Source organism: Mytilus edulis, chromosome 3 (assembly GCF_963676685.1).
Source record: "Mytilus edulis chromosome 3, xbMytEdul2.2, whole genome shotgun sequence".
Lineage (NCBI taxonomy): Eukaryota > Metazoa > Mollusca > Bivalvia > Mytilida > Mytilidae > Mytilus > Mytilus edulis.
Window position 1 is genome coordinate 99,948,591 of NC_092346.1, and position 25,600 is coordinate 99,974,190.

Below are 25,600 nucleotides of genomic sequence, written 5' to 3' on the forward strand. Positions count from 1 at the left end.
TTGAAATGAAAATTTATATATTTGTTTTATATGCCTATTTATGGAAGGTATTGTGGTAATTTTGCATAGGTACTATGTCTGTACCAAAAATCTGTAGTACTGGAAATATACTTCAGTACTATTTTGTTGCTCTAAAATTATTGTAATATTTAGCAACCTGTATTTTACAGTACTTGATTTGTACTTGAAAATTTGATAGTTATTTTATTTTACTATATGACTTTAAATTATTTGTTTTCTCATTGGTAAAATCATAGGAAACACTCTTTGATAAAACATATTCACTGTGAAAAAAAGATGTATTAACTGTAATCAAGAAACAATCATTGTATATTATCTATGTGTTTGTGTGCCACTGCAAAGTATTTGTATGGTTATTAATCAAGTCAAATATAGAGTTATCTCCCATATGAAAAACAGTTTTTCCATAATCACATAGAAAAATCAAAGTATTGATTGGAGTCAAAGTGAAAATGTATTAGTTCAAAGACTCAGTAGGTTAATCTCAACCCATAGAGTTTACATGCAAACAATGTTCCCTGAATGAAAACAGGTCAACTAGATCCTTAAGGAGGCTAGAGGGTACCAAAATGATAGCAAAATTTTAAACATTTCTTTTTTTCATTACAAATTTTAATTATTTCACTATAAGTTGTTTCTTTATGTTATTGTACAAAAATAAACCAATAAAACTGATGAGTTTTGGCCCCAGATGACTATATGTTTATTTCATTGAAAAAGCTCCAAATTATCTCCCTTGTTATTTTTTTCAAATAAGCTGTACTAAAAGTCTTTAACAAAACAATGAACTAAACAACTGTAAAATTTAAGCAATGTCTGTAATATTTTATTTTGATATTACTCTTTTTCTCTCCTATTATAATAGTTCAACAGAAAAAAGTATCTGAACAAGAAAGCAAGTTTCGTTCAAGGCAGATTGTGAGCTTAAATGAATGGTAACCCAATTTTTATACGCCCGTCTTTTAGACATCTTATATTTAAAAGTTATACCTGTGAGCCCACTTCAAAAGGATGTTCAATATTACTGTAGATGGAATTGCTGCAGGCCTGTGTTTTTGTGTATTTAGCTCTTTTGATTATTCATTGTACTGGTTTACATATTGTCTTTCATTTTTATTGTCATAATTCATGATACCTAGTTTCACATTAAAGCTATCAAAACAATTTCTATATTTTATCGTATAAGAATTCAAAACACAGTCGGGCTAAATTTAGCATCAAACTTGAAAGTTCTTATTTGCCTAATTTGGTATATATCAATATCTATTTTATTGAGTAGAGCTAACGATATCTTATCATTCTATCAGCTTTTCTCTCCCAGTATTTCAATATTCAGTTAGTTTTTCCATTATTTTACATATTTCTTCTTTAATGCTAAGATCATGATTCAGATAAATGACATGATCAAATGATCAATATATTTATATGCATTGTTATATAGATTCATGAATGTTAATTATTTAAATCATCATACTAATATTGCATTCTATTGTTTATTGTATTATGCATTATATGCACTTGCAATAAAGACAGTTTAAATTTCTAATTGTTTGTATTTTCCAGTCAACCAGCCATAGGTTATCTGTATTCAAATACACATCAGTCAGACATTATTGGTCACACACACCATTATTCAAAGTTGCAAGTCAAGCATTCAACCATCATTCCCCCAACCCAACAAACACTCTATTGTATCAACACATTCAATAAAAAAAATATGTATTATTTGATGTTCCAATACATTTCCATGTGTCAAAAATTATTGGTGGCCAAGGTTTCTTGGTCAAACTGATAGATTTTTGTGTTTTGGTTTGGTTTTCAAATACTATAAATAGCAATATGTAAGCTATAGAAAAGAAGATTTGGTATGATTGCCAATGAGACAACTCTCCATAAAAGACCAAATGACACAGAAATTAAAATCAATTGGTCAACATATGGTCTTCAACAATGAACAAAGCCCATACCGCATAGTCCGCTGTAAAAGGTCCTGAAATGATAAATGTAAAACAATTCAAACGAGAAAACTAATGGCCTAATTTATAGGTACAACAATAGACAGTAAGTTGATGGGCGAGACATTTCAGCATGGGCACTCTTGTTTAGTTTGTTTTTAGCTTGGAACATTGCCAAAGATGTCGAGTTATGGATATTCGGTAGAAACTACAGGAAACCCTGTGTAAAAAGAGGGGGCAGTTATATACCACTACATGGCTGAGGCATATAAAAGACAGAACTGTATACAGACAAATTTGACAGAAAAAAAGTGATATCAGATGCTGAAAGGGAAGCATTGACTGGTTTTGCCATGTCTGCTATATGGACAATTGATCAATGACATATTTAGTTACTAGTATAAAGGTGGCAAAATATATTCTTGTTATAGCTGAGAACTTAGTCTAGTATAAAAAAAAAAAGAAGATGTTGTATGAATACCAATGAGACAACTCTCCACAAGAGACCAAATGACACAAAAATTACAACTGTAGGTCACTGTATGGCCTTCAACCATGAGCCAATCCCATACCACATAATCGGGTATAAAAGTCCACGAAATGACTATGTTAAAAAAATCAAATAATAAAACTAGTCTAAAACTATTGACTATGATTATTTGTGACAGACTCAACCGTTAAAATTCTATTGACTTTCTGTTTAGACAGTAACACAATTAAGTGGACTAGTTCGTTGTTGGCTTAAGCAAGAACGTATATATGTTAGTTATACGTCATTGGCTTAAGCTATACTTACAATGGGAAGAACATGTGACACCTATATCTGTGAAAACTAACAATGCACAATTCAGGGTACTTTTAATTCGAAAGTTCGTTTTTCTGTTCATTTTCAAACTTACAGTATTAACAGTGAGTATTGCACTACTTTCATGTGAATGAAAAATGTTGAAATTTTCCAGTTTGAAAGCATAACCTGTTCATGACAACTAAGTAGCTAGACTTTGAAAGTTTTTTTCACATAACTATTGGTTGTAGTTGTAACTTGTATATATATGTGGTATTATTGACTGAGGGTATAATATGTATAAGGATTCAGAGGCAGATTTAGGGGGGCAGGGGGCCCGGGTCCCCCCTTTTGGAAAACATTTGGTTGCTTAAATAGGGAATCAATGAAGCGTCTGAGGCAGTTAGTGGACCCCCACTTGTAAAAATTTCTTGATTCGGTCCGCCACTGGGATTATACATGTATTTTCTATTCTATGGAGTGGTACTAACTGAGTATTTTTACTGGTACATATGCTTTGTAGAATTTATAATGGTTTTGTCCATTTTTTTTAATAAAGCAATCATTATTTATTATATCAACCGGTTTTGTTTGTTGGCAACCTCAAATAGCTAAAGCACCAAACAGCAGATTCACTGTTACAGTCTTTAAGAGAGAAAAATAAAAACAAAATTGACAATAGCAATAAGTCATCTAAAAATTAAAGAAATAAGTAAAAAGCTGCATCGGTTATGATCACGACTAACCTCTCTAAACAGTTTTTCGTTTTACCTGCGTTGCAATCGTTTTAGTAACCAATACTGAGCTTGATTGATTACGTCCAGTGGCAAATATGTCATTCATGTCCAGGACGTGAAACCATTCACGATGACTACAATTAATAGGTATGATATGTAATCGCAAGCGTACTCCGTCCTGGTGTACAAAAACCTATTAAGGACCAGTGGCAAATATTTCATTCATGTTCAGGACGAGAACAAATTTACAATGAAAACATTAGGTAGGACATGTAACCGCTAGACTCTGTCCTGTGTGTCCAACAGCATATTTAGGTCCAGTGGCAAATATTTCATCCATGTACAGGACGAGGACAAATTAGCAGTGCGGGATACGATAGGTTGGTCACAGGACTATGTCAACCTGTCCAATTAACTGGATGGAAAAAAATATTTTCACTGCTTCTACAAAGCCAGTAAATAAGTACACCCGCCGTGAATATTTGTTAGCACTGTATCCGTATCACAATGTTTCAAAGACATTTTGTTTATTAACTATGTTGTCCGCTGTCTCGATAATATATATATATATATTATAAGAAAAAGCACTGTGTAAGCCTGTACCCAATCGTTTATATATATATATAGTAGACCACACGAGTGAAGCTTAGGTGGTCGTGTGGTCTAGCGGGACGGCTGCAGTGCAGGCGATTTGGTGTCACGATATCTCAGTAGCATGGGTTCGAATCCCCGGTGAGGGAAGAACAAAAAAAATGCGAAAGCAAATTTACAGATTTAACATTGTTGGGTTGATATTTAGACGAGTTGTATATACATAATGTACACCGCCATGTATCACCATCATTGCTGATTGTCCGATGGATACATCTGTTGTAGAGTTGTCACTGACTCAGACGTACTTGTATTACATATTTTTTGATAGGAAATAGCCTCCTGTATCCCTCCACTAGAATGATTTCGATTCAAAAAAATGGAATAATACTTTCTAGGAGAAAAAAAAACAATCTTTATACCCTTAAAGCTTTAGTTAGAGCACCGTGTCTGTCTGTATTTCCGTTTGAACGGTATTTTTCCAATACAAAAGAATCATGTTTCAATGATTTGGAAAAATATATATACATGTATACAGCTATGCGACACCTGCATCACGTTTGTTTCAATCATTTTAAACATGTAATTGCAGTTACTTGTATGACTCGTAGGTAATATATATTTACTTATCGGTCCTTTAACAGTACTTTCGTCTGTACTATTATTTTTGTCTGTTTGTCTTTTAATTTTAGCCATGGCGATGTCAGTTTATTTTCAATCTATGAGTTTGACGAGGTTCTTTGACTCTCCCTCTGGTATCTTTCGTACCTCTTTCATACTATACATGTAAAACAAGTATACAAGCAGATATCATAAAAACCTCTTTCATACTATACATGTAAAACAAGTATACAAGCAGATATCATAAAAGAACCAGAATCAATGCATACAGACTGTATATAATGTATATAATAACCATATATAATACTTACAGACTGTTACTAAAAACACAGACAATACTTACAGACTATAACTAAGAACCAAATACAATACTTACAGACTGTTACAAAGAACCAAATGCAATACTTACAGACTGTAACAAAGAACCACAGACAATACTTACAGACTGTAACAAAGAACCAAATACAATACTTACAGACTGTTACTAAGAACCAAATACAATACTTACAGACTGTTACTAAGAACCACAGACAATACTTACAGACTGTATCTTAGAACCCAAGACAATACTTACAGACTGTATCTAAGAACCATAGGCAATACATACAGACTGTATCTAAGAACCATAGGCAATACTTACAGATTGTATCTAAGAGCCACAGACAATACTTACAGACTGTAGCTAAGAACCACAGGCAATACTTAAGGCACGTATCTTAGAACCACAGACAATACTTACAGACTGTATCTAAGAACCACAGGCAAAACTTATCATGCTTATGGCATGTATCTAAGAATAACAGACAATACTTACAGACTGTATCTAAGAACCGCAGACACTACTTACAGACTTAATCTAAGAATCTCAGGCAATACTTACAGACTGTATCTAAGAACCACAGACAATACATACAGACTGTATCTAAGAACCACAGACAATACTTACGGACTGTATCTAAGAACCACAGACAATAGTTACGGACTGTATCTAAGAACCACAGGCAATTCTTACGGCATGTATCTAAGAACCACAGGCAATACGTACGACATGTATCTTAGAACCACAGACAATACTTACGGACTGTATCTAAGAACCACAGACAATAGTTACGGACTGTATATAAGAACCGCAGACAATACTTATGGCATGTATCTAAGAATAACTGACAATACTTACGGACTGTATCTAAGAACCACAGGCAATACGTACGACATGTATCTTAGAACCACAGACAATACTTACGGACTGTATCTAAGAACCACAGACAATAGTTACGGACTGTATATAAGAACCGCAGACAATACTTATGGCATGTATCTAAGAATAACTGACAATACTTACGGACTGTATCTAAGAACATCAGGCAATACTTACAGACTGTATCTAAGAAACACAGGCAATACTTACATCATGTATCTAAGAACCACAGACAATACTTATGGACTGTATCTAAGAACCACAGGCAATACTTACGGCATGTATCTAAGAACCACAGACAATACCTACAGACTGTATCTAAGAACCATAGACAATACTTATGGCATGTATCTAAGAACCACAGACAATACTTACGGACTGTATCTAAGAACCACAGGCAATACTTACGGCATGTATCTAAGAACCACAGACAATACGAACAGACTGTATCTAAGAACCATAGACAATATTTATGGCACGTATCTAAGCATGCTAAGAACCACAGACAATACTTATGGACTGTATCTAAGACCCACAGGCAATACTTTCGGCATGTATCTAAGAACCAGACAATACTTACAGACTGTATCTAAGAACCATAGGCAATACTTACAGAATGTATCTTAGAACCACAGACAATACTTACGAACTGTATCTAAGAACCACAGACAATACTTACGGACTGTATCTAAGAACCACAGGCAATACTTACGGCATGTATCTAAGAACCACAGACAATACTTACGGACTGTATCTAAGAACCACAGACAATACTTACAGACTGTATCTAAGAACCATAGACAATACTTATGGCATGTATCTAAGAACCACAGACAATACTTACAGACTGTATCTAAGAACCACAGGCAATACTTACGGCATATATCTAAGAACCACAGACAATACTTACGGACTGTATCTAAGAACCACAGACAATACTTACAGACTGTATCTAAGAACCATAGACAATACTTATGGCATGTATCTAAGAACCACAGACAATACTTACAGACTGTATCTAAGAACCACAGGCAATACTTACGGCATGTATCTAAGAACCACAGGCAATACTTACAGCATGTATCTAAGAACCACAGACAATACTTACGGACTGTATCTAAGAACCACAGGCAATACTTACGGCATGTATCTAAGAACCACAGACGATACGAACAGACTGTATCTAAGAACCATAGACAATATTTATGGCACGTATCTAAGCATGCTAAGAACCACAGACAATACTTATGGACTGTATCCAAGACCCACAGGCAATACTTTCGGCATGTATCTAAGAACCAGACAATACTTACAGACTGTATCTAAGAACCATAGGCAATACTTACAGAATGTATCTTAGAACCACAGACAATACTTACGGACTGTATCTAAGAACCACAGACAATACTTACAGAATGTATCTTAGAACCACAGACAATACTTACGGACTGTATCTAAGAACCACAGACAATACTTACGGACTGTATATAAAAACCACAGACAATACTTACGGATTGTATCTAAGAACCACATACAATACTTACGGAACCACAGACTGTATCTAAGAACCACAGACAATACTTACAGACTGTAGCTAAAAACCATAGGCAATACTTACAAACTGTATCTAAGAACCATAGACAATACTTACAGACTGTATTTAAGAACCACAGACAATACTTATTATAGATGGCATCTAGGAACCATATGCAATACTTACAGACTTATCTAAGAACCACAAACACTACTTACAAATTTTATATCATAACCTCAGACAATGCATACTATGGTTTGCTATGGGTAAATTATATTAATTTCCATGTGCATTTGTATTGTGTACATTTTCGTACATATTTCATCAACTATTTATTTAAGAGTTGTTTTGTGTACATGCCTCACATCTTTCATATTATCTATTTTTAACTAAATTAAGGCCAAGGTCTTTATTTACCTGCCTGTATATTTACAGTATAAGTACACTTCATAGACAAACAAACCATATTTGACTTCTAAAAACACACAACAGTACACAAACTGAAAGGTCTCACCTGCTTTACAGACCAATGATCTTGTAGATTTAGGTTTCACTACAAGTATCACAGACAATTCACATTTCAGATAAATCCTGCCAGACACACACACACCTTACAAAGATTATATACACACCATATAGTTGACCTACTGCTTCAAGTGTTTGAGGAATGAAACTTAACATATAACTCATACCTGCCAACTTTTCCAAATGCCCATGGGGGTTTTATGTGCAAAATGGCTGCCACAGTCCCACAAAACCTTCAAGGGGGCCTTCCAATATATTTTAATGTTGTTTTTTTGCTTCTTTATACTTTTACAAGCCTTTAGCCATTGTAAAATTAATTGTTTTGTATCAAATTGTGGACAAAATTTCTGTTTTAAAATTTCCATTTGGGAGCCTCCATGGGGGAAATCCCCCGCAAATAGTGACAGTTGGCAGGTATGATAACTTTAAACATAAAATGAGGTCAAGCACATATGAACCCTGTCTGATGGACATGTAGACATTGCAAGAAACCCATATACCAAATATAGTTATCCTATTCCTTATAGTATCAGAGGCGGATTTAGGGGGGGGGGGGGGCCCGGGCCCCCCTTTTTGGGAAAAAATTTGGTTGCTTATATAGGAAATCATTGAAGCGTGACTGGACCGGGCCCCCTCTTAGGTCAGTCAGTGGGCCCCCACTTATGAAAATTTCTGGATCCGCCACTGAGTATGTATGTTATTCAAATGAAAATCATTTTTTACTAAGTGAATATATTGTAGTCTTCTTTTAATGAAATATAATTTCACACATGCTTAGCTGCAATACAGTCCATAATAGGCCTTATATTAGCTCTCAATTCCTGCTTTTTACAGGAAATGGGACTTTGAATATGACCCTGTGTAAGAAATTTTCTCTCTTCTTCTTCTTTTTTTTTATATATAATAAAAGTTATATATTTAGACACCAACTTTCCTTTAAATATACATATTGGATTAAAAAATATCAATCAAAACATATCTAATCAATTTTGTTCTTTTATTATAAATCTTCTAATTTTCTAAATTTGCATATAGGTAATTGAATAAATTATCAGTAATACCTAAATAAAGTTTATAAAATATTAAAGAAACAAGAATTCTGTGAGTATTGCATGGCAATAGTCCCTACATAGTCACCTAGTGTTAAGAATTCACTGTATTGGAACAAAATTCTAACTTGATCTATAACATGTCATGGTGTAAACAAATATCAAGTCAATATCTTCAAACATGATGAAAAAAGTTTTGATAACTGATTATCTATGTGAATTTTCTAAGTTCAAGGAATATAACTCTGCAGAAAATCATCAGACCAAAACGAAATTCAATCTTGATCTGTAACTTGTGATGATAAAAATATAAACCAATTATCATATCAATATCTTCTAGCACGACGAAAGAGTGCCGAAAACTAATTATTTTATTGATATTTCTAAGTTCAAGAGCCATAACTCTGCACAAATCAGAACAAAATTCAAACTTGAACTGTAACTTGTCATGATAAAACTATATACTAATCATCAAATCAATATCTTAAAAAATGACAAAAAAAGAAGTGTGGAAAATTGATTATTTAAAAAGTCTAAATCGAAGGATAACTCTAAAAAAAAAAAGCAGCCTCAGAACAAAATATGATTGTGATCTGTAGCATGTCATGATAAGACAATCTACCAAATATCAAATCAATATCTTCAAGCATGAAGAAAAATAGTGCGGAAATTAAACTGATTTGCAGGACTGACAGATCAAACCTAAAGTATACTTCGACTTCATCAGTAGGGGACTAATTATCCATACATATGTGACATGCGTCATGTAAAATTCATACTTATCATGCATAATATTATGGTATAAAAGAAGTAGACAAAAAAGTTACTAATTAAAAAAAAAGAGTAAGAGGTCACAATGTATTTTTGAGAGAATTCTTTTTGAATAGGAAGACTAATACAGACATTTTTTTAATATATTCTAATCTATTATAAACCAAACAAATTTATTAATCAATTTACCATTTTCGAAAATTAATAATGCATAAGCAATATATCTTAGAAAAAGACAATAATTTATACATTTAAATAATTGTAAATGAATTATTTGTGACTCTTTGACTTTCTGTCTGGTTACTCAAGGTCCTTTGAATACTTTTTGTTTTTCAACACAAAAGGCAACAATCAAGGGGCATGACATATAAATAGTCAATTCAGTTTAAATATTCATCATAATTAAAAGTAAAATTATTTGTTATAATGAAGTATTAGCATATCATAATCATTATGTATGCTTTTCTGTATTTACAACAAATACATATACAAATCACATTGTGGGGAATATTAATCTAATGATGAATGCACTCTCTATACAATGAAGAAAATCCCCAATAAAAAATGAAATTTAAAGTATTTGAATACCAGAATTATACAAAAAGAATCACTGGTGTGACACTTTCCAAAGTTTCTTCGTATGTATGATGTCATCTTAAGTCTTCATAATCTAATGTCTTTTAGAAATTTGTTTTTATTTATGCCAAGGTTCTCTAAGTTTTATTTAGATAGGCATTTATATTGTTATGGTATAAATGATAAAATTATGTTTTTTCAAAGTTAAATGCAATTGGGGGGAAAAGATTAATACTACACATATCAAGTAAGAAACAACACAGTTCATACCTACAAGGTACTAGTACTCAAGAAAAACATCTTAATCTTATAAAATAAAACCCAAAACAAAGTAACGGTACTTAAAACTTTAAATAGTAAATGTCAATGATACTCAAGAAGAAAATGATTATAAACATCTACAACATTTTTAAAATGAGTAATTACCAAAACAGATATATTAGAACAATACATTACATGAATTTTACACAACTCTGTCATAGTCATAAAATATAAAGCAAAACTAAATATTAAGTGCAAGTCTTCTCTGTTCTTTAAAGTCATTCTTGTCCTTCAATCTTTGACACTTGTATTGCAACCACTAAGGATCACTAAGATATATTGGTGAACCTAAAATAACATTGATTCATGTAAGTGCACAAAATATAGTTCAATTAATAGAATAAGCATTCATGTTAAAATGAAAAAGAAATAAGTTTGAACTGATCTGTTAACATCTGCACTAGATGACTGACTTTTCCAATGATGTGTTCAAAACTTAAGTTGAAGCTGTGTCTTTCTCTGATCTTCCTGCTTGGGAATGTTGCCAAAAATACCTTTTTTGGTTTAAGAATATTTTACCAAGTATAATTTAATATATTACTTAAAGTCCTTAAACATCTTTTATAGCTTGACAGTAAAATAAAAAAATCTCAAGTGTGATTAAGCGTCTCTTAATGTTTAAAAAAAAAATCCTCTTTTAATTCAAGGGCTGTGCAGATAATAACATTGATTATGTAAGACAATTTGTGTTTTGTTTTTATCCTGAAGGCTAGCCCACTGGATTTTTATTTGATATTTATACATATGTTCCAGACCAAAGGATAATTTGGGCTGTACATGTACAGTCTGGACCGTTTGCGAACTTTTACACAATATGCATACGGTTGGATTTGAGATAAACAAAGTGGTGATATAGATATAGAGAGTTGAGATAAATATACAAAATGGGGATGTATAAACATAGTGGTGATAGATATGGACTTGAGATAAATAAACAAAGTGGTGTTATATATACAAGTAACATAGTGGTGCATATATAGAGTTGAGATTAATAAACAAAGTGGTGATAGATATAGAGTTAAGGTTAATGTATAAGTGGTGATTAATATATAAAGTGATGATAGATATAGACTTGAGATAAATTAATGAAATGGTTATAAATATAGCATGTATATAGAGTTGAGATAAATATACAAAATGGGGATAGATATAGAGTTGAGATAAATAAACAAAATGGGGATAGACATACTTAGTGGTGATCGATAGATATAGAGTTGAGCTAAACTTACAATTGGTGAACAATATACATAGTGTGTTAGATATAGAGTCGAGATAAACATACAAAGTGGAGATAGATATAGAGTTGAGATAAATATACATTGTGGGGATAGGTTTATATACAGAGAAGTGACAAGTATACAGAATGGTGAATAAATAAATTCATCATAGATACCAGGACTAAATTTTATATATACGACAGATGCTCGTTTTGTCTACAAAAGACTCATTAGTGATGCTCGAATCCAAAAAAGTTATAAAAATAAAAAAAAAAGCCAAATAAAGAACGAAGTTGAAGAGCATTGAGATCCAAAATTCCTAAAAGTTTTGCCAAATACATAGATATTCAAGGTGGTGAAATATAATTTAAATGTTAAATAAATACAAAGTGGTGACAGATATAAAAGGAGGGACACCTATATAGTGGTGGGACAGATATATATACATAGTGGTGATAGATATTCAAAGTGGTGATAGATTTACAAAGAAGTGACAAATATAGATTGGGGTTGTAGATATATAGAGTAGTGATAGAAACACATAATTTTAATAGAAATAAGAAGAGGTTTTAGATATACAAAGGGTGATAGATAAACAGAGGAGTGATTGATATACCTATAAATATTCTATACCATTTATTCCATTAGGAACATATACTGTTATATTTATTCCTGTGGAAATAATATTCCAGAATAATGTTTCCTTTTGGAACTTGTATTATGAAGGAACTTCAATTCCATGACAGTGATAGATATAGAGGTGAGATAAATAAACAATTAACAAAGTGGTGACAGATATACATAGTGGTGTTAGATATAAAGTTGAGATACATATACAAGTCGTGATAGATATACATAGTGGTGATAGATATATAGAGTTGAGATAAATAAACAAAGTGGTGATAGATATAAAGTTGAGATACATATACAAGTCTAAATAAATATACATAGTGGTGATAGATATAGAGTTGAGATAAATAAACAAAGATGATAGATATAAAGAAATGAGATAAATAAACAAAGTGGTGAAAGATATACATATTGGTGATAGATAATGAGAGTTGAGAGAAAAATACAAAATGGGGATATATAAACATAGTGGTGATAGATATAGAGTTGAGATAAATCTAGAAGTTGTGATAGATACACATAGTGGTGATAGATACACATAGTGGTGATAAATATACACAGTGGTGATAGATAAACATAGTGGTGTTAGATACAGAGTTGAGATAAATAAATAAAATGGGGATAGATATAGACTTGAGATAAATAAACAAAACGGGGATATATAAACAGTGGTGTTAGATAAAGAGTTGAGATAATTAAACAAAATGGGGACAGATATACAAAGTGGAAATAGATATAGGGTTGAGTCAGAGATAAAAATACAAAGTGGTGAAAATATACATATTGGTGATAGATACAGAGAGTTGGAGCTAAATATACAAAATGGGGATATATAAACATAGTGGTGATAGATATAGACTTGAGATAAATAAACAAAGTGGTGTTATATATACAAGTGGGGATATATATAAACATAGTGGTGCATTTATAGAGTTGAGATTAATAAACAAAGTGGTGATAGATATAGAGATTAGATAAATAAACAAGTGGTGATAGATATACATAGTGGTGTTAGATAAAGAGTTGAGATAAATAAATAAAATGGGGATAGATATAAGATTTGAGATAAATAAACAAAATGGGGATAGATATAGACTTGAGATAAATATACAAAATGGGGATACATAAGCATAGGGGTGATAGATATAGAGACATAGTGGTGATAGATATAGAGAGTTGAGATAAAAATACAAAATGGGGATATATATAAACATAGTGGTGATAGATATAGGGTGGAGATAAATATACAAAGTGGTGAAATATATATATATTGGTGATGGATATGGAGAGTTGAGCTAAATATACAAAATGGGGATATATAAACATAGTGGTGATAGATATAGAGACATAGTGGTGAAAATATAGAGAGTTGAGATAAATAAACAAAATGGGGATATGTATAGAGTGGAAATAAATAAACCAAAATGGGGATAGGTTTACATATTGGTAATAGATATAGAGTTGAGATAAATTTACAATTGTTGAAAGACATACATAGTTATGATAGAGAGAGTTGAGATAAATATACATAGTGGTGATAGATATAGATATAGATATGAAATTATACAGTGTGGTGATTAGTTTTCAAAATGTTGATAAGTTTACAGATTGGTGATATACAGAATGGTGTTCAATATATAGTGTTGGTATAGATATACAAAGTAGTGATATGTATATATGTAGAGTGTTTTGAAAGACACACAGGCTAGCAAACACCTTTATCCATACAGTGTAAATTCATTCATTTTTTATGAAACCATTTTTTTTTAACAAGATTTAAAAAAAAACTACAGCTGTAAATTAACCTTTTGCAATGACTGGAGAATTCTTTATTTTCCTTGGTAAATTCTTCCACCAAACAAGTCCTCATTTTCAATCCAGCATGTTATCTGCAAAATATAATATACGTTTATACTACATGCGAGTACAGTAAAACTAATATCCTGAAAGTTTAAATAAGTAATTTTTTATTTGAAGTGAAAAGTCCTTATATAAAAAGGTCTTCAAATTGTAGGGTAATGAAAAAAGTGGTATAACCCTGATGGTTTTATACCTTAAAGTTAATATACCATCTACGATATTTTTTTGGGGAATGATTGCTTTATAAACTGTGTATAGAAATAAGGTGAGGTCTCTGAAGGATTGTTCATTAAACCAACAATATACATGTAGGTAAAAATGATTAACCACAATTTTCTACAGGATCAACCATTATAAAACAAGCTATAAATTTGATCAACCATTAGTTTCCATTGGATCAGCCTTCATAAAACTAGCAATATAGTTGACATTGAAAAACTTCTATTTAATACTAGATCAATCAAAAAAACCAAGAAACTAAACATGCTTAAGTGAGGTTGATAAGCAGCTATTTCAGACTACATATATATATCTACAATACAAGCAATATAGGAAGGAATGATAAACCTCCATTTTATACAGTATCAGTCTTGAAACCTGAAACATAGATAAGGCTGATACATGTAATTTCCCATTTTATAATTGATATACCGTTTATAAAACAGGCATATACTAGGTTGATAAGCTACAGTTTTTAACTGGATCAGCCTACATAAAACAAGTAATATATTATAAAGGAGAGGATGATGAACCACAATTTCAACCTGGATAAGCCTTTCGCAAAATAAGAATATAAGTAAATTTGAAATACGACCATTAAAACCTGGATTAGCATTCATCAAACATGGTCAAACTAACAATATAGTTGCATGAGGCTGATATCTATACTTGATCAGCCTTCAGAAAACAAGTAATAAAAGTGAGGTTGATGTTACACCATTTAAAACTGGATCAGACTTCAATCACTGAAAAAGAAATATAGGTGGAGTTTATATGATATATTTAGAAAAGACATTGGTGGATAAACAGCTATGGTTTTCAAAACAATGGGAGGGGAAGCCAAGTTGCTGAATAAGTTAGTAAATAATTTACAATTTCAACATTTCAATTAAAAGCCTGTCAACATTCAGATTGTGAGTTTGCAATAGTATGTGGCAGCATGGCCAACTGTATTAAATTCCAATTTTAATTGACTAGAATTGATATTTTCCTGTTGAACAATATCTCTGGGGCAACTCAAAATATTTTTCTTAAATTTTCAGGGTAGTTATTATAGTTTTTGAGATATTAGCCATAAAGTGCAGGTTTGGTAAAACAGATTTATTGTGCCTTCATGAAGCGTTATTGATACTGGCACAGAAGTTGACCAAACATCATCTTATAAACTTTAAAAAGACATTGAAACATTAATTGTGACTCTTATGCATGTTATGTTAATAATTACAAAAATAGTTTTTTTTTTTATTTAAAAAATGGATAAAAGCCTTAAACTCAAAATGTTAACCTTTATCATGCAGAAATAATTTCCATCTTTATAGGCACAAATATTTTTCAAGTGGAAATATTTTCCGCCTCTTTAGGTTGAATATTTTCAAGTGCTATATTTCCCTGTTATAGAACAGATTTTTTCCTTCCAATATAGGCGCATATTTTGGCTCTATTCCTACTTGAATATGTCTGGAACCCATGTAAGAACGATTCTAGGCGTAAAGGGGGACCTCAAACGGATTCCCTGTAAAAAAAACCCACCTGGAATCCATCAAAAATCCACATGGATTTTTTTATTTAGGGACTACATTGTAATAAGAGGAGATTTTGAAAGAAAAGTTTACCGGTAACAAAGAATAATACATGTAATGTAAAACTAGGGGACAAACAATAGTGGACTTTTTATATGTGCTCCTATTTTTTGCAATTTCATACTTTTCATACCATTAAAACTATTAATCCCGCTGCAAATGTTTGCACCTGTCCTAAGTCAGGAATCTGATGTACAGTAGTTGCCGTTTGTTTATGTAATTTACATGTGTTTCTAATGTTTCTCCTTTTTGTCGTCTCGAGCCTTCGACTTTAGTCGAAAAAGCGAGACTAAGCGATCCTAAATTCTGTCGTTGTCGGGTGTCGTCGGTGTCCAGGAATATTCACTCTGTGGTTAAAGTTTTTGAAATTTTAATAACTTTCTTAAACTATACTGGATTTCTACCAAACTTGGACAGAAGCTTGTTTATGGTCATAAGATAGTATCCAGAAGTAAATTTTGTGAAAATAAAATTCCATTTTTTGCGTATTTTACTTATAAATGGACTTTGTTTTTTTCTGCGGGGAAACATAACATTCACTCTGTGGTTAAAGTTTTTAGAATTTTTATAACTTTCTTAGACTATCCTGGGTTTGTACCAAACTTGGACAGAAGCTTGTTTATGATCATAAGATAGTATCCAGAAGTAAATTTTGTGAAAAAATAAATCCATTTTTTCCGTATTTTATTTTTAAATGGACTTATTTTTTCTGCGGGAAAACATTACATTCACTCTGTGGTTAAAGTTTTTGAAATTTTTTAAATGACTTTCTTAAACTATCCTGGGTTTGTACCAAACTTGGACAGAAGCTTATTTATGATCATAAGATATATAGTATCCAGAAGTAAATTTTGTAAAAAGATGACTCCATTTTTTCTGTATTTTACTTTTAAATTGACTTAGATTTTCTTCCAGTTAACATTACATACAGTCTGCATTTAAAGTTTTTTAAAAACATTTATTAGATTCATTAACTATCATAGATTTTTACCAAACTTGGACAGAAGCTTCTTACAATCATAAGATAGTATCAAGAGGAATATTTTTATTGATTTTTTTCCCTCATTTTTGTTGAGCCTGCCGATTACAGCAAAAGTAGGCGAGACACTGGGTTTGTTGTTTGGTGTGAGCCAAGGCTCTGTTTTGAAAGATGTTCATTGACCTATAATGGTTTACTTTTTTTTAAATTGTTATTTGGATGGAGAGTTGTCTCATTGGCACTCACACCACATCTTCCTATATTTATTTTCCCTGAAATATTGCAAAAAAGACATATTCTGACCGAATAGAATCTCAAAAACACATTTTGCCTTGAAACATTTGTGAAATAGGGATATTAGACTGTTAGTTTTCCCGGTTCAATGGTTTTACACTAGTAATTTGGGGGCCCTTTAGAGCTTGTTGTTCGGTGTGAAGCAAGGCACTGTGTTGAAGGCAGTACATTGAACTATAATTGTTTACTTTTATAAATGGTTATTTGGATGGAGAGTTGTCTCGTTGGCACTCACACCACATCTTCCTATTTCTATACAGTTTGTGTATATCCTGATATTATACCCTGATGCAGAGCAACTATATACTCATTTTCTTAATTTTTCTCCTTATTTCATATATTTGACTATAAAAGAAAACTTAATTGTTTCTAACTTTAATGCCAAATTAGATTTTTTACCCAAATTACAATGTAACATTCCATTGAACATGGAAAATGATAGTGCGAGTGGGGCATCCGTGTACTTTTGACACATTCTTGTCATCATTCAATGGGTCCACAGTATATTTTATCATGATGCTGTGCGATTTGGATTTAAAATTATTTTTTGCTAAAATCCCAGTAGATCATATGATCCAAAAACTTCATTCAATCCCATGTTCTATAATTTTAACAGCAGCAGCCAGGTTTGTTGATGGATTAAAACTAGGCAACATTTTTTTTTCTGTTTTTGTTTTCACATTTAAATTTAGTTTAATCAAAAGTAGGGTATGGAAATTATACACAATACTTATTACAACAAAGCACAGATCAAGTTAAAAATTGGATGGCTTCAGGAGTTGTGCCCCTGTTTTTAACATAAATTTCTGATCTTTTAGTTTCTGCTTTCTAACTATAGTTTGTCTCCTCCAAATTTCATGAAACTCCATACACTATGCTGAATATATAACCAGAAACACAAATCAAGTTTGTCATTGGTTGGTTTCACTTAAACTGTTCTTGAGTTATGCCCCTTTATAAATTTATATTGAAAACTGTATAAAAATCGCTCATACAGTTGCTCGGTAATAATTTATTGAAAATTATTGATTTTAGTTGAAATGATAGGACAATTTTTTAGTGGGAACTCACTTTTGTCCAACGACTTTTGTATTTGGACCAGTATAAGTTGGTCCCTTCCGTAAAACATTCAGTATGCCTTCTAGTCCAGTCAATCTAGCATAAATTTGACCCTAACCCTAAAGTAATTGCAACAGAAGATTTTTAAGTTTTAATCTTTTGCATTATACCCCAAATATACATGATATACACAGAAATAAGTCCCATCAAATCTAACTTGAGGAAGACTAAAAAAATCACTATTTAAAATTCCTATGGAGATTTGCATTGAAAAAGTAGATAACTCTTGCAAAAAAGGCAGAAATTTGAATAAAAATTGATAGAAAGTTATTACTTTACTGCTTCTATTCATCAGAATGTATTGATTCTTGATTTTTTAGCTGTCTTTAGAGTATAACAAACAACTCTAAAGGTGTTTTATATCTTTTATCAAGCTATAAACTTAATTTCATAATTCATTGGTTGACCCTTTTTTGAATTTTTCAACGTGTCAAGGTAAAGAATCTCAAATTTAATCAAAATAATTAAGCATGTATTCTTCTTTTTTGTGGTTTAAAGTTTCTTTAGATAAGTAAGTTGCTGAAAAAATATAATATATATATATACAGATGCAAACAATACCAAATTTTCACATTACTTTTTCTAAATTGTCACAAAGCTTCAAATTTGCAATTTTTTAAATGAAAAATGCATGGAAAAAATAAAACTACCCATAACACTTAGGTTTTGTACATTTCATGAGCAGAAGATTATATAATTTAGTCAAATACAAACCTATAACCCCATTTAAGTTTCATACTTTACATAAATTTCAAGAAAAACAACCAAAATCTGACCAAAAAAAGACTTATTTTTGCAAGAGTTATCTCCCCTTCTAATGTTAATTTCCATAGGAAATTAAAAATGCTGATTTTGAGTTTTTCTCAAGCTGGGAACAGTATATCTAGTATACATAACATATTATATATCATGTTCCTGCCTCAAGTGAAGTTAGATTTAATGGGACTTTTTTCTGTGTATATAAAAAGGGCATAATGCTATAGATTATAACTAAAACATTTTCTGTTGCAACTAGTTTGAGGATAAATCTTAGATTGACTGGACTATTCGGAATATACATATATTAACAAATATTGTCAACAATTTCAATAACGGCCGGGAAACAGACTAACATCTCAGTCTGGTAAGGCTAGTATTTTATTTTTTTTCTGGAACGCCTCACATTTTCTAATTTTATTATCTATAGCATGTATAGGACTGTCTACGAGTGCAGCTAAAACAAAAAAATATATCATTTACACCCATTACTCTTTGGCCTTCTTCCATCTTCATCGTCATTACCAGTCTGTCCCGATTTTGTTGTTCATCTACTCTTGACTCTTGCTGATCCAACATGCTGTAATGGCCGTAGAAATTATTTATTTTTGTAGAAATATTCGAAGCAGCTCAGGAAAGGGATGCTGGCCTAGTTCCGGAACAAATCACCTGTTTACTTAGTCTGTTGTAATAAGCTAATAGCATACTGTACCATACTATACCGTACATACAGTATACGTTGTTACTATTTCTAGAAGACAAATAACACTAATAACTTTCTTATTGATAAAGCAAATAGTTTTTGGATGGGGTGCTTTAATCGATGTCCAAATTATCAATAAATAATAATTTACTAGACTTAATTTACACTTATGTATACATGTACATGTATTGTAGGGTTCTTATGACAACTAAATTTTCAAACATTTATACATACTTTCTAATACTATATAGATTTTTTCAAACCGAAATAGGTAAAATGCTTGATGAAAAATTGATTCAATCGTGTCATTCCTATTCATATTAATAACGAGAAGGCAACCCAACGACAAAGAAAACCAAACGACTTATAGGAACATTATTCAGTCTTCAACAATAGACAAAATAAAGAAGTACACTGAGGCAATTGTTTCGGTCTATGTAAGATATTTTTCAACAAATTTCTGAGTTTTACACCTGGAGTGAAAGTATACGTATCACTGTGTATCATCGTACAGCGGATGTAGGTAGTAACCAAGCGGGCGTGAGCGATTTTGATCTTACACGGTAACGAAAATCTGTGTTTTGTTCACATAATATCAATGTGTACTTCAATCTAAACATAATTGCTGTCTGTTTTAAAAAATGATTTGGTCGTAGGTTGATGATAAGAGATGTCTCATTATTTTCCCAAAACAAGAACGATCACAGAAAACATGTGCAAATACTTGTCAAAGAAGTTGGCGCTCGTCTCATCCGATATATTCTATATTCATTGCAACTCTTTTTTCTGATAGAAGGCCACTGTCTGTGTGTAATAAATATAGCTGTTTCAATGATTGGCATTATAATCTTTCATACATATGTTATTTTTCGATATTTTATCCCGAAAAAAGCGTACGTTTAGCTGAATACATAAATCCTTATGTACGGTGCATAGTTAAGTTGTTGTACACCGTACACAAAAACTTTATTTTCATACTCGTTTATTACCCAAAAAGTTTCAAGGAATGAGTAATCACAGGTAGGTTTATGATTGGTAGCTTTTACTTTTGCCCAGTATTAGGTTTCGTTCAGATAAAACATGTAAATGTCTAAACAACTGTATCGAAACTGAAAGTTAGTGTTGACATTCACAACTATTTGCACATACACAAGTTAATTGTTCTTATTATAATATCAAAGTTGTTTTACGAATAGGAAAAATCGATGCGAAAATTATTTGGGAGCAGGAATTTCAAATGTTGAGAAATGTACATTGAATATTGATAAAGCAAAACAAAGATTTTCGTTACCGTGTAAGTTCAAAATTGATCATGCCCGCTTGGTTAATACCTATTTCCGATGGACTGATGATACACGGTGCATATGTTTGTCATATTTGTTTTGGGGAATTGTTTTTTTTTTTTTTTATAAAATTTCTATAAATTGTTTATTTTCCAATTTTGATTTTTTTTCTTATCATTGTTGAAAGCCGTATGGTTGCCTTAAATTGCTCACATCTACTTCATTTGAACTCTGGTGGAAATCAAACCACACCTTATTTTTATATAATCTCTAAAATTTTAAAATTGATATCACAACCTGTTTACATACGTAGTCTAGTATGTACATTTTTTTTTATTCTTTTGAATAGATCTTTTTTGTCACACATAATATGTTTGAAGGTCTAAATTTTCAACTGCTATCGGTTCAGTTCAATTTGGTTTTCTGTGTTCAAAACGAACGTTGATTCGAGTAGCTATAAATTGGATGTCGATTAGTGAAGCCAAAAAATGGACGTCGATTTGGAATGCTATTGCATTGGGACGTCAGATTTGGACGTCGATTTGAGGAACGGACGTCGATTAGAGACCGGACGTCGATTAGAGACCGGACGTCGATCTGAGTCTTGCATATATTTTTCTAAGTACATGTAGATGGGCGCACTACGTTTGCGCGCATTTGGGGATTAAAATATTTTACGTTTGCGCGCAGCTTTTGATTACATTTGCGCGCATTCATTTTACAGGTAATCTCAGGTAAAAATAATAATTCATATATATTAACACAATGATTAAATTATAAATGACTATACTTTATTGGTATTTTAATAATAAATATGACTATCAATTATTAATTTTGAAAATAGTTTGTTTATTCAAATTATATATTGTTCATATTGAATTCTGAAATTAATTTAAAACCCCGATATATATATATCTTAAGTTTAAGTTATGATAAATGGGCTATGTCACAGATTTCTTAAACTTTTGTCTACATCTTTGACTTGTTGAATTGTATATGAAAATCGAAAAAAAATATGCGTCTTTAACTCCTTTTTCTTTTTAATGATTTTTGCGCGCAAATGTAATGGTAATGCGCGCAAACGTAATGCACCGATGTAGATCTACATTCTTACATTTGAAGGAAAGAGAATTAAACAGTCCCCATACTACACTACCCTTTAATTAAATAGGCTTCACAGTGTGAACAATAACAGCAATACTTATTGTTATGCTAGGATTTAGTGTTAATAAAAAAAAAATATGTAGTAAGCTTTTCAGGACATCCAGGTAGGTTTCCGTTTTTTTTAGACCATTTAGAATTCATTGATAAATAAATCAGGAAATCTCTTACCGTTTCGATTTACTATTCCTACTGTAATGAAATTAAGATTCGTTATTGCAGAGCAAAAACATAATTCTTTGGATTATGTGGAAACACAGAGTAACTCAAAGAATTTTACATATATATAGATATACCCCAAATATGGAGCGATATACCGTAAATTGGTAATGACACATCGCAAATAGGAAGCATACCGTATATAGGGTTGATATGCTGCAAATTAACTTGTGTAAAACTTCATTAACATAGCTCAATTTTTATAACTCTTTCCCAGTTATACAGTTTAGATTTCCCATGTTCTAGTCATACTGTAATACAATTTGACATGATCTTTTTTCCTAATTTCAGTCGCTCGCAAAAGACAAGGGTTACAGGTCCAAAAAATAATTTCTTTTATCGTATGTGTTATTTCTCCGATCATAACTATTTTGGGAATAGGCTAAGTATTCAGTAAAGTGCTGTTTCAATGGGTGTCCCAGAAAAATGCATTTTTTTTCATATTTTAAATTATTTTGAGTTTTAATGCAGGTAGCTCATCAATTCACTGAATGATGAAGAGATAATATAAACAGTCTCATATGAAAAGTTTATTGTTGAATAAAGTATTTTATAAATGAAGTGTTGAATTCCCTATTTTTTGCATGCTTATTTTGTGACATGGTCGAATGACCCAAAATCAAAATTGTTTTATTAACCTTTTTGTATGAATGGCAACTAGGTAAAAAGGATTTTCAGGTAAAACAATAGGGTTGGCAAGGTTAAGGACACTAAAACATGAAAAATCATCGAAAAATAAGGATTAAAAACAATTTTAAATGATCATGTTGTTGGACTAACATTTTCTGTCTTCTTCCTATGTGAAAATGAAATATAAGTTATGTAACAATAGAGGGCAATTAAATGCACAAAATATCTTGAGGCTTGAGCTTATTAACTAAAATGTGATAATTCATCATGAAGTTACAGCAGAAAGTTTTATTTTTTTCAGGAATTGTCATTAAAGTTTACTCTTGAAAAATCTGTCCAACCGTTACGGGCGAACATTTCAATTTTCATTTGCAAGTTGCCAACTCAGTTTAAGTTTTTTTTAATGTTTATGACAACAAATTTTACTACAATCGCGATGTGCATACGGTATTGCTGTCAACTGTTCCTTTTTACTTGAGGTCAACGACATTGAAGGGGTGAACACTCTTTCTGTCCAACCAAGAGATGGAAGTTACATCCAACATTTGTCCAAAAAAATGTTACGTCCAACATCCAAGATATTCTCTAAAATGGCTACCACAAGTCACAGAATCAATTTCGCTTCTACTTTGACAATTACTTAACCTTAAATACTACCATATAAATGAAAAATAAAGAGGTTTTAAACTGTTGACAGTCTAAATTTGACATAATTTTGAAAATTAGGACGTAACAAGAGTCTATTAATTTTCTGTTGGACGAACCGTAGGACAAAATCTTCTAATGTCGGACGTAACAGCTTTTTAAAAGTAAAAAGAACCTTGTTAACAACTAACAAGTCCACATAAACTAAAAAATAGTTCTCAGACCCTTCCTAGTCCCTTCTTAAGAGGTGCCCATTTTTAAATTCCCATTAGGATCAGTAAATTAATGAATTCTGTCCTATGTTTGTCCGACAGGGAATATAATCTGTCCTATGTTTGTCCTACAGTTTTTTATGGTTTTGTTTTATCCATTTATTTAATAATGAACCATTTTACCTCTTGCTGAGGAACACCAGCTGTAGATATTAGTATAAACAGCATAGTTTTGATTTTGTTTTTGACTTTCAATGATGCAAATGGAACAAATTCTCATCCAAAAATGTCCCCGTTTGTCCGACATATTTTAAGATTTTCCAACTTATAAGTTAGTTTTTGAAAAATTTAACAAAATGATATACTTTAATTGAAGATCTTATGAACTGTCAGAGAAAAATTGATATATTTTATTAACTAGGCCTTCATATAAAAGGAAAATATTCAATTTTTCAATGTCCTGTTACGTCCAACATAACCTCTGTCCAACATGCTATTTAGGTCTAATTTTATGTTTTCTGACTAAATAACTATCTTTTTACATGTAAAACCCTAAACTAGAATCATTCTCCTTTCAGAAAATCATGTTATTAAGATTGAAACAGCTACTTTTAAAATCATACATGTTGTCACACACTAACAACACTATACTGAATACTTAGCCAATAGCCATTCTAGCGACCCAAGATGGTGCAAGCTACCCTATCATTGGTGGTTCACCTATATATGTCGGAGTTTATGTAAGTACTTGTTATGTTTTTGTAAAATACATTTGTATTTAAAAGAACAAATTAAGATAGGAAACCATGAAGAAGGTTAATAGAAATAATTGAGGCGTGGTCTTTGAACATACAAATTGAAATAGGTGACCCTTTAATCGGGCGTTCATCTTTCGATCAATAAACGATGGGAGATTTAAATCCAAAGTTCGATAAATAAACGATGGATTAATAAACAATGGGAGATTTATAATAATAAAAAAATAAGATGTGGTATGGGTGCCAATAAGACAACTTTCCATCCAAGTCACAATCGATTAAAAGTTATCTATTATAGGTCATAATATGGCCTTCAGAACGGGGACTTGGCACACACGGTGACACCGAATAGCAAGCTATAGAGGTCCGTTCCCACCAAAGCTTACAAACAATGGGTCATTTATACCCAAAGCTCGTAAAAAAAGACGATGGGACATTTATACCAAAAGCTTGATTAACGTTGGGACATTTTTGAACGGTAATAGGTGCCAGATTAAAAGTCCCTATCTGTTCAAACAAATTTTCAAATTTTCACAGCTTTCTTGATATTTTACCTTAATAAGTTTAACTTCATAGAAACCAGGCATATCCTGAATTGTACATGTATCAGCTTTCTACATGCGAATTTTCAACACACCTTTAAAAATCATAT

At 31.6% G+C, this 25,600-nt stretch overlaps 1 protein-coding gene and 1 long non-coding RNA gene across 2 annotated transcripts in view; one reads left to right on the forward strand and one right to left on the reverse strand.

The window, feature by feature from the left end:
* The window catches only part of LOC139517951 (uncharacterized), a 46,876-nt gene that overhangs the window by 15,519 nt on the left and 5,757 nt on the right, over positions 1 to 25,600 (forward strand). The window contains exons 2-3 of the mRNA XM_071309513.1: positions 22,995 to 23,084; positions 24,860 to 24,930. Coding sequence (XP_071165614.1) covers positions 22,995 to 23,084; positions 24,860 to 24,930 — 161 coding nt within the window. The remainder of the gene's footprint in view (positions 1 to 22,994; positions 23,085 to 24,859; positions 24,931 to 25,600) is intronic.
* LOC139517950 (uncharacterized) lies at positions 8,947 to 20,097 on the reverse strand. Its single transcript, XR_011663239.1, has 3 exons — positions 19,821 to 20,097; positions 14,336 to 14,419; positions 8,947 to 10,971 (listed from the first exon to the last, which is right to left on the reverse strand). It is a non-coding gene; the product is annotated as an uncharacterized lncRNA (long non-coding RNA).